Source organism: Stegodyphus dumicola, chromosome 4 (genome assembly GCF_044657685.1).
Source record: "Stegodyphus dumicola isolate Sdum_Otavi_A_Nest chromosome 4, ASM4465768v1".
In the NCBI taxonomy this organism is placed as follows: domain Eukaryota; kingdom Metazoa; phylum Arthropoda; class Arachnida; order Araneae; family Eresidae; genus Stegodyphus; species Stegodyphus dumicola.
The window spans coordinates 221,393,082-221,412,698 of record NC_140771.1 but is presented as its reverse complement, the minus strand read 5'-3'; the positions used below and the strand labels follow the sequence as shown (position 1 = coordinate 221,412,698).

Genomic DNA, 19,617 nt, shown 5'->3' with positions numbered 1-19,617 from the left:
TTTGAGATTGTTGCAAAAAGTGGGAAATGATTGCAATCTACAATTTTAAAAAATTGGCATTGTTATTCAACTGTCAGCTTTTCGATGGGATAATGAAAACATACAGGGTTTCGCTATTCCATAGGAATTAAGAATGCATGCAAGACCATTATAGATAATAGTAATCACTTTGTTGATGATGCATACGCTAAAAATGAAATTCTTCATATTACAGGCTATTAACCCTCTGGCTGATCATACCGCGATTTCCACGGGCAATTCAAATGTAGCAAAATTTGCTTATCCCGCGATTTCCGCGGGCATATGTTTTTATTCCTTTATTGAGGAGCGCATCCCGTTTTTCCCCGTTTATTCATTGAAATAAATTATATACAGTACTAGGTGTTTAGTTTACGTTTTGGGCAAAAGATATCGTTAGTTGCCCACTAAATTGCGGCATTTGAAGGCACGTGGTATTAGCGCTGACTTCACTTTTTGCCGCCTTTTTCTTACAGAAATGGCTGCTAGAAAATGTCCAGCGATTACCTTAATTATTTAATTAGAGTATTGAATTATTAATTAGATTGATTGAATCTGGGGCAAAAACTGTGAAGTTGGACTTTGCCTTGAACCCTGTTTTAAACTCTTATCATACTACTGCAGCATTTCTAAGGAATTTTCCCCTCAGCGATTTATATTTTCTTAAATTTTACTTTTTTATATTATGCAATAAATAGAAATTAACTGTAATTCGACTGAAATGTTTTTTTAAAAGTTTTTTTTTTTTGGGTGATAACACCTGAAATTGGTTTTTCTGGCAACTTACTTTCTCATGGCTGATCATAAAAATCTATATAAAAAATATTTTCTAGAAAGAAAAAGTGCATATTTCAATTCTCCAATATATATAGATTTAAAATATGAAAACACACACACACACACACAATTTTGGAAGCGATTTTGATCCACTAATTGAGCAGGCAGAGGGGTTAAGTACGAATTTCAGAATTACGCGTTAATAATCATTTTCATAAAGTTACAACAATCGGTATGCAGTTAAATTTTCCTACTCAAATGGCTTAAATGCAAAATTAATTTTAACCCATTTTATGAGAAAAATCTGCTAAAAGTTATAAAAGTTTTAATCCGAAGTTAAAATAATGCATTTTATGTAAAATCTGACATCCAAATAAAATTCCAAATAAAAAATCCTTTTTTTTTTTTTAGGTTCTAAATTTAGTTTACGAATGTTGTTCATCTTTAGGCCTTCTTCATCGCAAAGCATTGTCTAAACATTGTTTGAGGTTGATAGGCTATCCTAAAAGAAGAAATGAAAAACAAAGTTTCTTGACATTTTTCCTGGAACACAGCCGGCGTTCGAAACTTCAATTCAAAGGAGAAAGAATGATTGATGTAAATTTTTATGCGACATTGAGAATGTCTCCTGTGTTCGTGGCAGCAGAAACAGGGAACTGGAAAACTGTGCTCACATATTTACAATTTGGAGCTAGGTAGGAATACATTATACATGTTTTTCTACTGTATATAACCAAGTGTAAACATTGCCAGGACAATTTCACAGTTCAACAATTATGGTACTCGTGATTTAAAAAATGATTTAGTTATATATATATTTTTTATTTCAACAAAAGTCTTAAAGTCATCAAATATTCAAATTATTCCTTCCTTTTGATATTTTATCATTTTCAGAATTAGTGTATTCAACTGAACTTCAGTTGATTGGATAATTCCTAAATTGAAATAGCTTATTTTCAAGGATCAGTAAATAGGATATTTATCTATTAAGTGCTTTGGCCGCTGTAGCTTAGGAGTCCGTCATTTTCTCTACTGCTATATTGTACGATCTGGGCATATTGCAAAACAGCATGATTTACATAACCCAAAAATGAAAGAAATGTGCACTAAGAAATTGAAGAAAATTGCCAATAAGAGTAGATGAGAGATAACGCGTCAGAAAGCATTAGCGTAAGTCCTACACGTAAAAAGAGGGGAGGCGAAGAAAAGACCAAATATAATAAGTAAGACAGCAATACTGCTAGATGAGAACTGGTATCTTGTTAATTACTTGGAGCGATAGTAATATCAGTCAATCGCTTTATCTATAAATCGTAAAAACTACATACATGAATACTATGCACACATTCCTTTTTCTTCTGCACATAAACATTCATTCTTGAAATATTAAAAAAAAAAACTAAAAGCGCAATATGCAGATAAATTAATGCAAAAAATATTCAATAAGATTTCGTTATACAAAATTGCTGACACCAAGTTTAGGTTAACATAAGATACGTAGACATATATTAAAAATCTATTCATATTTCATGAAATGTTTTAGACATCTATTAATGTTTTATGGCATTACTTTGATATCTTGTATCGACGTTAATGTTTATGGAGAAATCATCACTTACTTAGATATTTTATATCGACATCAATATTTACAGAAGACACGACACATTTTGAAATCTTTAGATTACGTCGGATATATGAATCTTTACCTGGAAGCTGTGCAATTCTCACTGAGAATATAATGAAACAGTATGACATTTCTTTCTCTAATATTGCAGCAATAACTAGTATTTCAACAAGAAGAAAGCAAGCAATGACTTTTTCTAATGAAAGCCATCAATTATATCTGGCACATTGAATAGACGGCTGTTATACAGTTTACTTGTAACGGGAATAAAGTAAAAGAAATATTGGACGAAAAATCTGCAATCTTTTGTCAACAACCATGACAAAACTTGCGCTATCGGACATCTACTAATTGCTACACGTGTCTTAAGATTTCAGCTACTGTCTCCTGTCGATATTTTCTCACCTACAGGACAAGGGACTGGTCTCCGTTACCGTGGTTGTTCTTAAACGATCATCATTAAATCTTTGAACACCTGTTTCGATAGTTTAAGCTCATGACATGATGCTATAATTAAGACCGAACATCCTGGCCACGTTAGTCACAATTTGACTTTCTTCCAGCTTTCCAATAATTCGATTTCAAGTGAAATCGTCCAGATCTTTCCTGGGCTCTCTAATAGCTGAAAAGTACAGTAGATGATTATTGGGAGTTCGACTAGGTTTTAAACCCCGGCAAACGCTCCGGCTACTTACGTTTCATGGTTTTCCTCGTATGTAACTTAAATATAAGACAGTTACCATTAAAAAGGTCTTCTACGAAGACATGCTTCTCTTAGGTGGATAGCTCTCGCCATACTTTGCCATAAACTGAGTAATACAATTCACTTCAATCCAGATGTTGTCCAAGGAATAGTCTGTTAGAATATCAAATGCGAGAGCAGCTCGACTTTATTCGAACCATTGTGTACTGTGCTATAGCTTTCGCTGAAACATTAAGAATATACCACCCTCGTTTTTATACTCTCACACAAAAGGACTCATACAGGTCTTTTCTATGACAGAGTAGAATTGATAGTTATCACTTCAAAGTACTAAGAAGGTTGAACACAAGGCAATACTAAGCGGGCCGCCCAACCGATAAAGTGCTTAGCATTGCTGACTGCCGTGCCAAAGGGCCCGGTTTCGAATTCCGGAGAAGGCATGGATGCTTGTAAATGTAATGTCAGTGCGGCATGGCGCACTCCAAATATGCGGCTAATCGAAAGTCCTCTCGTGCGGTCTGGTGGAAGGAGAGAGGTGTGAGAGACCCTCGGACCCGTTCCCCCCACCCGGGGTGCTTTCTATCAAAATTGGGGGCACAATTCAGCCAAATCACACTGTCACCTAGTGCGATTTGGCTCAAGGCTGTTGCCAACGACAAGCATAATCTTGAGCTCCTTGCCCCGAGAAATTTCGTGGGCTTTGGCTAACTACGTCAGACAAGTGAGCATAAGCAATAACAACAACAGTATTAAGCGCAAGTAAAAGCGAAGCTCTCTTGACAATCTTTCAGTACTCTCAATACTCAAAGGAAAACTGATTCTCTCTCATGTTTTAAATAGCTTTCCCGTCCGCCGAAAAAATTAATTCTCGAAATTGCTGGAAGGCATACACACAGTTACAATTACAGAGGAATAAGGCCTATTACAGTTACACAGGCATCGAACCAAAATGTCTTCAAATGGGCGCCAGCCTAGGCGACTTTTGGCAATTTCTCAACAAACTTGGAGACTAAAAATAGTTCCCCAAATTATCAGCAACTTGGCGCTCTAACCAGTTTGGCAAGATAGCCATTTAACTCAATATGAAATGGAGTTACCCCTATAACAATATTTTCCTGGCGATGCTTCGCATTCTACCGCCTTTCATGTTACATTACAAAAGAAAAACTACACTTTACGTATAATTTCATTAAAATAATTATACAAAATTCGTAACAATATGTATGTAATATTTTGGCAGGCAGGTACAGGAATGACAAAGCTTGGCGATATAACCACATCAGAGTCCGGGCGTTTTGTGGCTGAGTAGAAAGCTGCAAAATGACGACAAAGAAGGATTTTGCTTTTTAGATTCCACATCTTTATTCAATTCTCATCGCAGATCATTTTTCCTTTAGATGAAATTCTCCAAATTACATATTCAATAGTGATTTAAACTAAGTAATATTAAATTTAGAATTTCTATGTCATAACTGTTCTAACAAAAGGAAGAAAGATGGGATGAGCAGCAGCAAGGTCTTGTAGCAGTGGTAGAAGAAAGCAGTCTGACGAAAAATGTCGCATACTCAGTATTTATACTAGCGGTTATATAACATGCCAGAATGTGCTTGAAAGTACTGATCTATTGGGAAGATTCTGATATTGCGGAATGTTAATTATAGATTGCCTGTTTGCGCAAAACAAAACCATCGTATTTTTTATATTTTACTTGGATACATTGAGGCATTAAATATGGTATTGGATTATTAATACCATTAAATATGCTATTCTTATAAATGACCCTTTTAGCTATAAGACTTAATTTTCATAAAACTTTGAATTAATAAAATTGTTTAGTAAATACTCTTCATGTGGAAAATTTATATACAAAGTGAATCAAACATGACAGGCACTGTTTTTTTTTAAACCAAAAACCTTTACTGCAAATGAAGGAGTTGAACATGACACTCTTCAACATACTCTCGTCTGGAGGCGAGACATTTTTGTCAACTTTCTGGAAGCACTTGCATGCCTTTTTCATAAAAGTTATTCTATTCGCTGTTAATCTACTCCCGGACGCTGACGATAAACCACGTTATCCACAAACTTCACGCCTTCCAAGTGCGATTTAAGCCTGGGACTGGGGATTGAACTACTGGACGTACGTTTCATTGACGATCACTAAGGGAACTTGCATAACCTTCATCTTCAAACCGCTGTAGGGGAGAATTGGAGGCGTGCATGCGCACCACTTTGCTCGTTTGTCAACGAAGTCAACCAACATGGAATCCACTGGCAACACGCTTTGCTATAATGCAAATATTTTTATCACAATGTTTTCTTCTCTGCCAATATTGATTGAAAGCATCAACGCAAGTTCTTTGATAGTGATGCAGCTTTTCTCCGCATTTACACGATGAGTGAAACCACATTTACAGTGTTTGTTGGGGATCACGGATATTCTCTGCATGATCTTGCTTGTCAGTGAAGCATTTACACTTAAACGCATGGGTCTTAGACAGATTCTATTTCCCATATTGCGCTTGGGGTCTTGCTACATTTTAGTTGATTGGGCGTTTCATCGAATGAGAAATTTGATTCCGCGCTCCGAGGCAATTGTTGTTCACTCAACACTTGCACGAGTAAGCAAGGTCTAATCTGTATGGAAAGTGAGGGGGGGGGTAGTGTCTGTACTCATTCAAGGACACACAACCGTTCGTTGTGCACGGGCAGTGGTTTGTAGCACCAACAGCCCAGGTCATATTTGGATCTCATCGTAATAACAGTTTTATAAAAAGGATTAAATAGGCAATGCAGTTTCCAGAACTTTTTCTACATATTTTTAAATTTACTTCTTCTGCGGTAGTAAACTAAATACTTCTGATACTGATTAAAATACTTATGTGAAGGATGCAATGGGTCGTATCACGAGTCACATCAATCAGTTAAGATCAAACTATCTGATTTACACTACTAAGTATAAATTATCTCATATGATTAGATATGAATTATAACTCAGCTGAAAATGTATCCTGGAGTTGCAAGATTCTAGTTTCGAGTTTCATCTGCATGCCAGACCGGGAAACGACCCGAGGATTACACAAAGGCATGATTAAACTATCCAGGACCGAAAAGATCCGAAAATTAACTATTATCTAGCTAATTCAGAAGTCAAACAACAAAAATCAGCGTTATATTTTCAAAATTTTCAAAAGACTAGTTTGGATGGTTTTACCGAACCGCCATCCTCAGCTGCAAAACCATTAGTATTTATTCGGCGTGTTATTGTGTCTTAATTATTATCTAGCTATTAAAAAGCTTTTCAAAATTATCGTAGATATATCTCTGCTGTTTAGCTTTGCTGCGGTCACTGCATATAATTTAATGCTAACTTTTAGAATTTTTATAATATTTTTCACCGTTTAAGAACAACAATATCTTAAATTTTTCGGCGCCATACCAACTGGACTCTTTTTCCATTTAGGATAGAAGACGTCGCAAATCCTCTTTCCCCAATGTCTCATGAGCATCATCTGACTTTACACGATCTTCTTCGAAGTCTAATCGAGAGGCTTTGGGAAAAGCTTGTTCAGCCTTCAGTAATGTTAAGGAATCAGCGTGAAATAGAAGAATATTGTCAAAAGCTTGCACCAGCAGTTAAAAATCTCTGCAAAACATTCGCTATCATTCTGCGCGCTATAAGATGTCTGAATCGCGACTGTTTAGATTTCATGTTATATAAAGAAAGTGACGAATGGACCACGGAAGTATCGAGTAGAAGGATTTTGTATCATTCGACCATATTCATCATGATACCCTATCTGTCTAAACGATATATGCAACCAGATGAGCTTCAACATGGTTGCAGGTAAGATAGCAACAATATTTAGTTCATTTTTGTTTAAGAATTTTATTAATATAACTGCATATTGTTAGATACGACTCCTAAATTTTAATTTCATGAAAATGAGATAGGCGTTTCTTCAAAATATACATTCAAAATGTATATATCATTGATATGGATTTTTTTACACTCAAACAACGGCTTCAAAATCTCCATTTTTCAAGCTTTATTAATGTTTCATTTATAATTCTTAAATGTTCTTAATACCCAAATTTTTGTTTAAACTGTTTTGATATAATACACAACAAATTGGTCTATGATTTAATTTTCGATAGTCTTCTCAGATTACCTTGCTGCTTATCAATTGCAGCGAAATAAATTTGCTTTGTTAATTGGTAAGCTTTAGTAATTAGTAAAGTTCAACGTTTGTTTAGCATTGATTTCAAATAAAAGATAGAGTGTGTTTTAAAGGACGAATACTATATTGTTTTCTTTCGTCTGCCACAGTGTGTTCTGCGTAAGCGAACAAGCGTGCCAACTTAAATATATACATTTACAATAGACATTTAGTGCATCTATTGAGGAAAATAGAAAGAGCTATTTACTAGAACTACATAAAACTCTTGGATATAAAACTCTCGGGCTGGAAATGGTAACTCAGATTGGAAAAGCCTGATGAGTTCGACGGCTTTCAAGGAAAATAATATCACAACCTATTGGCTAGTTGTATTAATTATGCAGGCATAAAAATTGGTTACCATTTTAATTATCAAAATTTAAGTTATAATATTTCAATTCTAAAATTTAAGGTAAAATCTGGGCCTGCTTAAGACAGATCAATTTGTTATGTCTGGTAATATTACACTTAGTTCATTAACCGTAAATTAGGATCCACTTTTAATTTTGTTCTGTATTTATTTTTTAAATATAACATGAAGGAAAATCCTTGCTTACACAAACACGTTGTGCAAAGAGGCAATAAAAAATTAATAGCTTTATTTAAAATGCCTTTAAATTCTTTTCTTCGGTTTAGACAAAAGTTAACAAGTGTACTATTTTTGAAATCTTCAGTTAGAGTCCGATCACAGGAAATTTCAATCAATTATTCTTTTTCTTCATGAGATAAAATTTGAAGTGCATTTGAGCAAAATGGATTTCTAATATCATTTTATTTTTCATAATCCTCAGGAAAATACATATTGAAATTATTTATCGATGAAAAACAGTGATTTTTAATGTCGGATGCTAATCCTTCTTTTATTTTCAAATTAATTTTGGTTGGAAAACTTTCTAAAAGTGTTAAGAATCTTAAAATGTTATTATCCAGTTCTTTGATTATTAGCTCGAGTTTTTTTATCATTGCATTTATTTTGTCTCTAATGGTAAAAAAATTAACACTTTGACCTTGTAATCCTAAATTTAATTCATTTAACGTTCCAAAAATATCAGTTAAATATGCTAAACGCGCCAACCATAATTCAATAAACAAACATTTTTGCAATTCAAATTTTGAACCACAAATTTGAAAATTTGAAATTCTGATTGAATATGAAATGATACCCTATCTGTCTAAACTTCTGACAAACTATTCTGATTGAATATGAAAATTCTTAATGAAGTACAATAAGACGATTAAAAACTTTGTCTCTGGATAACCAACAAGGATAACCAATATAACAAAACTGTTTCGTGTTCACTATCGTAATATTCTACCTCATAAAATCGTAAATATTCTTGAATTAAAAGCTCGGCTTTTAATAAAATTACCAATTTTCACAGCTTGATTCAAAACGATTTTCATGTTTTCGGGGATTGATTTGGCTGATAAAGTTTCACAATAAACGGAGTAGGGAGTAAATTTAGTTTCAGGTACGACTTTCTTTATTTGAAAAATAATTCCGGAATCCTTTCCTGTTAAAGCCCGAGCTCCGTTACTGCATACAGCAATGCACTTATTCCAAGGAATATCATTCTCAGATATAAAATTCGCAATTACTTTGAAAATTTCATTTGCATTTGCTCTATCAGAAGAGATTCAGAAAATAAACACGCTTCGGGAATCTGTTTATCTTCTTCGAAACGTATGAAAACTAAAAATTGAACCAAGTTCGTTACATCAGTACTTTAAGGGGACTCGGTACCTTTTGAATGACTTTTTTTATTTAAGCACTTTCATCTACTTTTTATGAATAATATTAAGTGGTTTTATGAGACAAAATGGATTTAAGCTGAAAAAACTTTTTTGCTATTAATAATGTTTAATTTGAATTAAAAAAAATTCAACAATTAAAAATTCTTTCTTCTTCCCCAATTTTCAATATTTTTGCTTCAAATTTTTTATTGTATTCATAATAGTGTTCTTAATAACTTTAAGGATCGATTTTTCAATTAATGAATTAGTTTGAGAAAAATGAAAAGCACATTTTTATATAAAAATTTTAAAAAAATATGATTTCAGTAACATTTTTACTTCCAATAATTTTTCTTTTCAGTATTTTTCAAATCCCATCCTTGATTCTATTTAGTATATAATTTTAAATAAGCAGTAAATTTATTAAATTATTTGGTCCATATATGAACAAGTTTTAGGACTTCAAGTAAAAGGATATATTCAAAAATTGCAAACTGAGAAATCGCAGTTTAAAGAATGTAAACTGTCTAGACGGTCATTAAATCATTTCCAATTTCTTAAAAATTTTATTACTGAATTTCAATACATATATATATTTATAATAAAACTTAGTAGTGCTCAATTGATTAATATGAATATAAATTACAAGCTTTTGTTTAAAACCTTATCTGGCTAGAAATATTGCAAAAATATCATAAAATGCAAGCAGAATTTTTCGTTACCTGTTTTTGTTTTTTAAAACACGCTCAAAACAATTTTAATGCATGAATTAATTATAATATATTTTATAAAACGCTTATAATCATTATTAATAATATTAATTTGTCGTTTTATTCATTTTTTAAAAAGCAAAATTTGAAATTTTAACGGACATAAAACATTTTATTTAAAACCACTCAGCAGCTTATGTGATTTCTTCTCTTATTTTAGCCATTTGTTCTCGTATATAAATTCCATTTTAAATTAATTTATGTGCATTTTAAATAATTAAAAAATTTAATGTTTGTTCCAGCACTATTTCAATAATGCTACGGTCAGAAATTTGATCACTTAACCTCTTCCTGTTCGTATCTAATCACAGATAATTTCAACTTTTGAATAAACATAGCATTTTTATTGACCGATAATACATATAAAATTATTTGCTGAGCTCAGTATAAATATATAAACTTTCCATTTTACAGGTGAAAAAAATTTTTTTTTCCAACTTTAATTTGTATTTAAATAAATCAGTATATACGCATAAATAGAGTTTTTTGATAGTTGGAGTCACATTTAATTACACTCCTCTTCATTTACATTGATTTTTAGTAAATTACTGAAAAAATTAAGAAGTAAAAATAAATAAATAAATAAATAAATAAACACTGAGGGAGTGTGGCATTTAAAGGGGTGTCAAAATTTAAAAAACCTTTTTATAGCATTTATTATCGTCAGATCATTTCAAAATTCCTCTTCAGTGTAGTAAGTGTATTAAGGTAAGTTTTCAGCAAAAAATTTAAAAATCGGTAATTTCATTGACTTTTGGGGTACAGAGTCCCCTTAATCCAATTACAATGCGAAATACTCACAGTGTTTTATTTTTTGAATAAGTATCTCTTTTTATGGAATTTGCCATTTCATGAATTCGTCGAGTTACTGTATCATTTGATAAAGCAATATTATCAAGTTCATTAGGCGCTTTTTTGTTGAATAATGTTAAAACGATATCTTTAGCTGCTGGCAATATAAGTTTTCCAGCAATAGTGTGAGCCTGCCCAGTCTTGGCAATTCTTAGGCTTACTCTAGTAACTAGCTTCCAAAGCTTTTTCACTTGAAGTAACAAAACTTTTGAAGTAACAAAACCTTTCACTACTTGTTTACTATTTTTGAACTCCGATAATTTCCTCTTAAAAATATTCTTCAGATTTATGTTTTAAATTGGCATGCTTAGAATCAAGATGTATTTTAAAAAACGATGGTTTCATACTTTGATTGGATAATAGTTCAGCGCAAACAACACATTGAGGTTGATGATCCATTTCATCTCCATTCCAAGTAAACCTAAATGATAAATAACTTTCATTATATTTTCTGCAAACGATTTTTCTTTTCTTTTCAATATTTTTAGTGTTAGTGGATTGTCCTGGTATGTCTTTTAGACTGGCTTTTAGTCATCACTTTTCCGTTTAGACAATCCTAGTCATTTTCTCCATTTTGAACATCTAAGTTTGTTTTATAATTTTTTCACAAAATATTTCAATGCGCAATGTATTTACGACTTCTTCAAAAACAGACGACGATGTTCTGAAATAGCCTAGAAAAGTAAGGAATGAAAAGCAACAAGAAGACAAACTACCTGTTAGAAACAGGTAATCGACGTAAAAAAAAAACTATTCTAATTGAAAATAGAACAATATGAGCGGCCGCATAAAGTGTGGACATGCTATTAATTCGATGAACTTTACAAGAATTATGAGATACTATTTTCTTTTATAGGAATTTATTTCTGTGTAGATGATCTTGATAATATTATCTGGGAGCATTAAATTAGAAAGCTTATAAGTCCTGCATGCCACACTCGATCAAAGGCTTTCTCAAAATCGAGGTAGCACGCAGCGACTGCACTCTTTTTTTGAAATGCCAATGCAATTATTTCAACAAGATTTAAAATTTGATGCGTGGTGCAGTGCCCTTTGCGAAAGCCGAATTGCAAGTTATCTATTAATTCATATTTTTCTAGGTAATCATTGAGGCGGGAACTAAGAACTTTTTATAAATTTTTCGCATGGCAGAGAGAAGGCTGATCGGCCTGTAACTAGAAGTTTCTTTTGGATTTTTTCCAGGTTTAAGAATGAAAACAATGATGGAGTGCTTGCATTGCTGTGGGAAGTAAGATAAACGAGTACAGCCATTGATAATATTACATAAATTAATTACACATCTGTGAGGTAGTGCCTGTAAAGCTTCATTATTTATCTGGTGGTAACCTTTGGCCTTTCTTGGTTTGAGGGATTTAATAAAGTTTTTGATCTCATTTGGAGTGGTGAAATTAATGAATTTTCGAGGAGGACTGCTATTAATATTTTTGACATAATCCATTGCTTTATCTTCAAGTTTAGAATTAGTGTTTTCTGAAAGAGGCATATAGATTTTTTCTCGCTCATTAGCCATTAAATTTGCTATGTCTTGATCAAAGTAATAAATATTTCCCATATGCTCAATAGTATGATGATTATTAGAGTTATTTTGTCTTAGTGACTTAGCAATTTTTTCCAAACTGTGTTATTATCAGGTTCCAAATTTTCAAGAAGGAAATTCCATTTCCTAGATCTATGATATTGAATTTCAGTTTTATTTTTCTGTTAAGGTAGTTGAGGAAACGTTTATCCCTTGGATTTCGAGAGAAATGCCAAATCTCAATTGCTTCATATCTTTGTTTAATAATGAGCTTGATGTAATTAGGTAATGTGTGGAAGTCTTTAGCTTTCGCGGGACGTATCATCATTTTTTATCAATGGATCTTTTTTTTTTTTTTTTTTTAGAATGTAAGAGTTTTACCTCAATTCGTGACCTGAAATAAAGAATCGAACGGCTATAGAGACTAATTACATATGTATGTTATTTGAACTATCAGGCGTTACAATTATCTAACTGATAGTTTTCAGAGCATCTAACATTTCATTGAAAATTAATGACAACATCACATGTGTAATTATCGCTTCGGGCTCAGAGCATACGGCTTAAAATTTTGGCCGAATACCGTTTATTGACTTAGATGTACAGTCTCGTGACTTGAAACTTATTTCATATATCACAGAACTGTAAACAAAACTGCACGTTTAGCAACATATTTAAGGTCGTCATTAGTAACGTTTGTCAATTTGAACAGTAGAAATATTAGAGAGTGTCAACGAGGAGTTATTGACAGTTTTAATGTGTTTAATACTTTTATATGATTCTACTATATCACTATGTAGAGTATAGTGTTCTTATTACATAAACTCTTGGTAGACGTTAAGCGACTTAAAAGGCACACTTTGTGCTTACAACTCAGCCAACCACTTGCCGCGAGATAACTTAAGAATAAAAGTAAGACGAATGTAAAACTTTCAATTCAAATAAGCCAGTAGCGAATGCTACACAGTCAATGTAACGCGAAGTTGTTTCAAAACTTAATTGGTGTGGAATTCAACTATCGGCAGTTATAATGCAAGGCTAAAGACAAGAACTTTTATCTAAGATAACCCAGTAATGTGGCCTCGAGAGGCAAGCACGGTTTACCGTACAGTCTTAAAAGCATAGTCTCAAATACACGTGATCTAATTTGCATGCTGGAGGGAAAACGGAAAGAAAGAAATGACAGCGCAGATCTAAAACATAAAATAACTGTTTAATTAACATAAAGGAGCTTCACAGCCTTTCCTTTTATGTCGGGTAGAGAAAGCTCATTACGCAATGCGAAATAGCATAATTATTGTCACAAGTTTCCATTTGCCTAAAATATGCTTGAAAACGCACAAGAGGGTGCAACGGTCTCGAAACCGAGCAATTTTCATGCGTTGTATAAAAAGAATTGATTTAGACTCGAAATTAATAAACTGGACGGATAAAACAAAAATTACGGACATCTTAAAATCCCAGACATCGCCCTGACCGTCTGGAAATCCTACATATGGGACTATTGTTTGCCAGTTCCCCTCAGAAAGTGTTCCAGAAAGGCATCCCTTCCCTTAGGCAAGTAGGCCCGTTTGCTTTGCCGTGAACCCAAATAATCCAATCTAATCCAAGAAAATATTTTTGATTTCAAATATTCAGCCAGTTTCAGGCTGAATCCATTGTGGTTTCCAGTTTTGTTAACTGCTATTTCCATAAATATTTTCAATTTCCGTAAGAAAATGGTAAATTCCAAAGAGGATTGCTGTGAGAAAAAAAAAGAATTTTATAAGTTATTGTTATGTAATTGTCAATTTTGCCACGAAACTCCTGAGACCTTTATGCATGTCAAATGCAGAGTAAGCCAAGAATCAGTAAACACTGAAATTTTTCAGATCTTAGTGAATTTGCAATGTATGATAGTATGATAAAAGTGCAAGCTTCAGAAGAATACATAAAATTATTTTTCATGAGCTTCCTAATGCAAATTTTTAAACCACCAGACAACATTATATTTAGGAAGCCTGAAATGCTCAGTTTTTTAATTACAACTATCATAAGTTAGTGTTGGGTAATTCCTTTATTATTCTTAAGCTGAAAGAAAGGTAAACTTGGATTTTGCAATTATCGTTAAGGATGAAGTGTCGGTAAATCTTGCTTCACAATAAGCAAGACGTTCAAATTTTGAAACGAAACGAATGACAGTCGAAAGAACTTTATGTAAGAACAGTAATTTACATCACCAAATCTCAAAGTGATTCCGAAAGAAATGCTATATTTCGTTCACCACAGTATCTAAGATCAACTTCAATCGAGCTCATAATAAATGTTGACTGTAAAGGCCAACAAACAGTTTTATTGTGAAGTACTTTATATTCCGCTACATATGAAATGTTGCATGATGACATAATTGCAATAAGCAAAGAAAAAAAAAAAAAAAAAAAAAAAAAACGCGCAATAAAATTCTTCACAAAAAAACAGACACAATTTTGCGCGTTTCCACGCTAACTACGTTACTACAAGTACTTGTATATTTTCCAAATCGCTGATGGTACAAATGCTTTGAATTTTTACCAACTTTTAGATCACTCTATATTACTGTTTGTATCATAAGATATTGAACATAATTCTAATGTGTAATATCTCGATAAGTATAGTTGTGGTTACTCAAAATTTTGTTCTGCTTCCTTTTAGACGCTTAATATTTAAGCAGTTTAATATTACATTACTGTGTTTCTTTGCATAATTTCTTTGCAAGTTGTTCATCTGCAATGATTAGAATGTAATAAGTACTTTTTCTCTTATCAGATGGGTCATCAGGAAAAGACTGAATGAAAACTGGCAGCTTCCTTACGGCATCCGTTACTTACCTGTTCCTAGTAAAATACAGCGATATCTGAATTTACTGTCAGGATAACGGAAGAACACACGAAATTGAAACTGATAAAAAATAAAAACTCCAAACAATGATGAAATGTTTTAAACCTTTTTTCAGCAACATTATAAACAAGATATGCTTTTCGGTAATTATTAAAACCTATTTATGGAATGAAAAGTTGTCTAGTTTTAGATCTGTGCATAGTATTTCATTAATTCTCTAGTATTCGAACCTGGATAAAGTTTCCAGTCAGCAAGCGTTTTAAACGCTGGGTTACTGGTTGGTCACCCATAGCTAAGTATCAGAAAACTGCATTTCATAGCAAGTTTGGTACGAATCTTTAAGAAAGGAATGACCATAATTGTTTTCTTCCTAATATTAATATACTTTGTACGAGAAGGGCTATTAACATCTTTCTTGCAAAGAGCTGGTAAGTTATAATACTTCTTCCTAGTAAATACAATTATATCTATACAATACAGGCAATATAATAATGCTGCAAACATTTATATATGTAAAAAAAAGTAAAAAGAAAATCTGAAAGGTTTCAGATTTTAAATTACGTCCAAAGGGGTGTTTTTTTAACTTTTTTTAAACTTTTATTTATTAAATATCATGTTCTCCGCACTTAAACCATAAAATTCAGTGCAAGAGCAATATAGCAAACTAATTTTAAATTGAGTATATCTTTAGAATTTCCGATACACAGTCTCACGCTCTGGAGATAAAAATGTTTTTTCTGTACAACGTTGCCATTGCTCGTTTTGGAATCCTTGAGTTTGCTATTCAAAAATTCTTTACAAGTTTTACGAAATTTGAAATCGATAAAACAAATTTCAAATATGGGCTTCCAGATTCTGACATTCGCAGCAGGATTACGTCATTCAAAATTGGATGGCTCTAAGTACCGTTGTTTAACCATACATACATTTATGCCGATTCTTCATTATTTAATATCTTCAAACATAATACAGGGCGATAATATTTGGTGGCAACAGTTTGAAAAGTAAAAAGGACATTCAGAGTGATTCGACGCAAAATCTCAAACGAAAACAATAGTCTCTCAGGGACAAAGCCCCTTTAAACTAATAAAAAAGAGCGAAGATATAAAGATAACTCAAATCTTTACTTGCTAGTCCAGATTGGACAAAACATTATTCAAATTTATTAATTTTGAGAAAGTTATTTTTTGACAGAACTGGATTTAAAAAGTTTATTTCTTTACTTTTTATAAGCGCAGTATTTCGTTGTCTTGCAGATTTTATTTAAATATTTTATTTAAATATTGTGGTCTTTTGAACTTAAAACATTTAAGAATTTCTCTAATTTTCTTGTTTAAATTAGCTTCCCAGAATGACGAAAATGATGGTGAAATATTTTGCTATTTGTTGTAGGTTATTTTGAAAGAGAATTAGCCATACGTATTGTAAATAATGAAAATTTTCGTCTGTGTCTGAAATTGATGTCAGGAAAACAAAATTAAAGACATTCGCTTTATTTATTAATATTCCAAAAATGAATATTTATACTATTGCAAAAATATAACTTTAAAATAATTAATAAATAATTATGGTTTATTCATTTGAGAAAGTCTTCAAGAAGGACGTTTCATATAAACACGTATAAACTCAGTGCAAAAAAAGAATTTTTTGGGGAATTATTTTACATCCGTATTCTAAGAAAGCATAAAAAATTTAATTTTTAAGTATCAAATAAATTTAAAATCTCATTTTTAAGTTTCTTGATATTTCATGGTTCTAAAAGGATATAAAAGTTAGGATGAAGAAGGCTTTTAGGTTCGATACAAGCTAAAGAAAATTTGATACATAGGAATTTTTTAAAAAACATTTCAGTCAGTCCCAAAGTAAAACAGCCTTTAGAACAGAAGTTTTGATTTTTCAAAAAAAGCAAAAGAAAGTTAATTTTTACATTCTGAATTGTTAGTTTAAAATCTTTGTAATTTTTTTCAAGCAAAGTGCATAATATTTCATTATGTTATTGGAAATCCGTCATATTTATAATTACAGCTGATGCTAGAAAATTCATTTAAACTTACACTCGTGAGAAAAATTAAGAAAATTTCGAAATTATGTTTGTTTTTACGAAAGGTGTTGAACCAAACGCACTAATTACGCCGCCGAAGTATTATACAAATATTCAAAGTCCAGCACGTAAGCGTGCATGTGTGTGTCTGCAGAGCTGAGATTGTGGAGGGAATATAAGCTCACGTGTTTCAGGACACTGAATCCATATCGAAAGACCTGGTCAAGTCGAATAAGATATACAACGACTAATGAGGACCATTATTTGGCGCTTTCAGTGCTGCTTCACAGGACTTCTACAGCTCTCACGTGAGCGGCATGCTGCCATTGGAGTCCGAGTTTCCCGGTATACCGTAGCCCCAGTTATAAAATGATGCTCTCTATATAAGTAAACCGCACATCTTTTTCAATGAATACATAAATTTTCAGCATTACACACTCATTTGTGTTTCTCAGAGTCACTTTCAGTTATCATGCAGACTATCCATAAGTGAATTATTGTAAGCGAACTGTAAATAAGTGAATAACACAAGTGACTTCGATGAATGTGACAAGCCAATGTGACAGATTTTTTTTATTTCAAAATTAAGCGTAATTTCGCTTGAAAGAGAAACGTAATTTAGTGAGACGCGAAATAAAGAATGCTGTACAGTGTTATAAGTATTCTATCAGTTCGAAAACAAATTCGTCTATAGCATAGGTCAAAATTCTAGAAGAAAATAAATAGAACAGTATGGGCGGAAGTCAGTGGAAGGAAAAGAGAACGGGACAAAAGGAAGTGTAAAAATAACTGATCATCAGAATATTTCAGAGAAGTCTGAGTGCAGATAGATAACTGAATTTAGTAGAAGTAATCCAAAAGTATATATTGTAAAACCCCAATGAACCCGTTACCAATAAAACGTGTTAAAAATATCCTCAAATAATTTTCAAGTTTTTCGATTTACTTTATAGTAAAAGATACTGTTAGAAAATGTTAAGGAACAGTTGTAATACATTTCTGAATCGTATTTAGGTTAATCATTTGTACTGCGTATTAAGCCACACACTAAGAACATAATGAAAAAGCTTATAATAGACATCAGTTATACTACGATGTAGAGCAATCTACAATCTGACTTTGAAGTATAAAACTGAGGCATAATGCTGAAACTGAATTGAAGTTATGTATTCTCTCTCCTTCAAGCATGCCTTCAAGAGTGCAATTAGAATTTTTTTTTAAATCCAATGGCGGGCACTTGCCCATTCAGCACTGGCCACTCCTAAGGCAAGAAGTGGTGATCAATTTATTGTGGAGGCACCTAATAGATGGCCGCCGCTGCCTTCTATTAAAGGTACGGACAGTTACAACCCTGCTTTCTCCGGAATTCGAACCCGGGCCCTTCCGTACTGTAGTAGTAGGCTCTCCTAACCGGTATACCGTATGGGTGACGCTACCAGATGTGAGTTTTGGAGATCGAATCCCTGCAAGCGCATTGCACCTTTTTTCACATAAAGAATCTGCAAAGTTATATTATTAATCAATAACAGATTAAGCTCTGAAGAAAAATATGGTCACAAAACATTCAAAAGTGCTCATAAAAAGAGAAAACAGGGGAGAGGTGTGTTGCTCCTCTTTTTAATTTTGTAATCGAACTGGATACATCATTCATCCTGCCCCCTTCTAATTGAAGTGGAACATGTCCGAAACAAGTAAAATAATAATGGAGGGAGATAATTTATTCCTTACGCCCCTTCTATCCTGTCTTTCTGGACTTATTGTGTTGCACTTATTCTACCTGAAGCACCTTCTATGGCACGCGAAGTTCTGACAGCCGAAACACAGCATGGACCTTTCATGCTAATCTTCGTATACAGCGGAATTTGGAGTTGGAGCTAATTTACTTCTCACTGTATTCTAATATTTTAGTCAGACGGAATCAGAAAGACCTGGACTGTCGCTGTAACTGAACATTACATTGTCGCTGTAACTGAACATTAGCTTACATGTTACCATGCGGCCAGTCTGCTCTTACTCGCAATATATTTTTATTTTAAAATAAATTTTGTCATTTCCCTTACATTTTGCCTGCTTCATCGCCTATTATCCTTTCCATATGAGATAATATATATTTAAACAGAGGGAGAAAAAGTAAGTTTAAGATTATATCAGTTACACTCTTCCGCTATTTAATATAGTTTTCCTGAGATGCCTAGGAATTGAATTTGAGCTAATTTCAACTGATGAGTTTAAATCCCTATTGGAGAGATCTGATACTCAGTGATCTCAGGTGGTAGCAGCCCTTGATTTCATTAAACAACCGCTTTCATAGGTATCCAGTTATTCTTGCTTCCTTTAAAATCCAGTAATTTTAATAATATTTTTTTTAATATGAGATTCTCGTCATATTACAAATGATAAATTGAAACTAAAAGCTTTGTCTCTTCGTATATAGGAATGATTCACACTTCTGTCAGTGTTTTTATGCTTAGAGTTTAAGTAGACA

The 19,617-nt window shown here is 32.7% G+C and overlaps 1 protein-coding gene across 1 annotated transcript in view; it reads left to right on the top strand.

Moving 5' to 3' along the window:
• The window catches only part of LOC118181970 (uncharacterized), a 28,287-nt gene extending 13,029 nt beyond the window's left edge, over positions 1-15,258 (top strand). Inside the window, exons 3-5 of the mRNA XM_035351215.2 lie at positions 1,207-1,490; positions 6,586-6,969; positions 15,020-15,258. Coding sequence (XP_035207106.2) covers positions 1,207-1,490; positions 6,586-6,969; positions 15,020-15,128 — 777 coding nt within the window. The 3' untranslated portion in view covers positions 15,129-15,258. The remainder of the gene's footprint in view (positions 1-1,206; positions 1,491-6,585; positions 6,970-15,019) is intronic.
• The last annotated feature ends 4,359 nt before the right edge of the window (positions 15,259-19,617 follow it).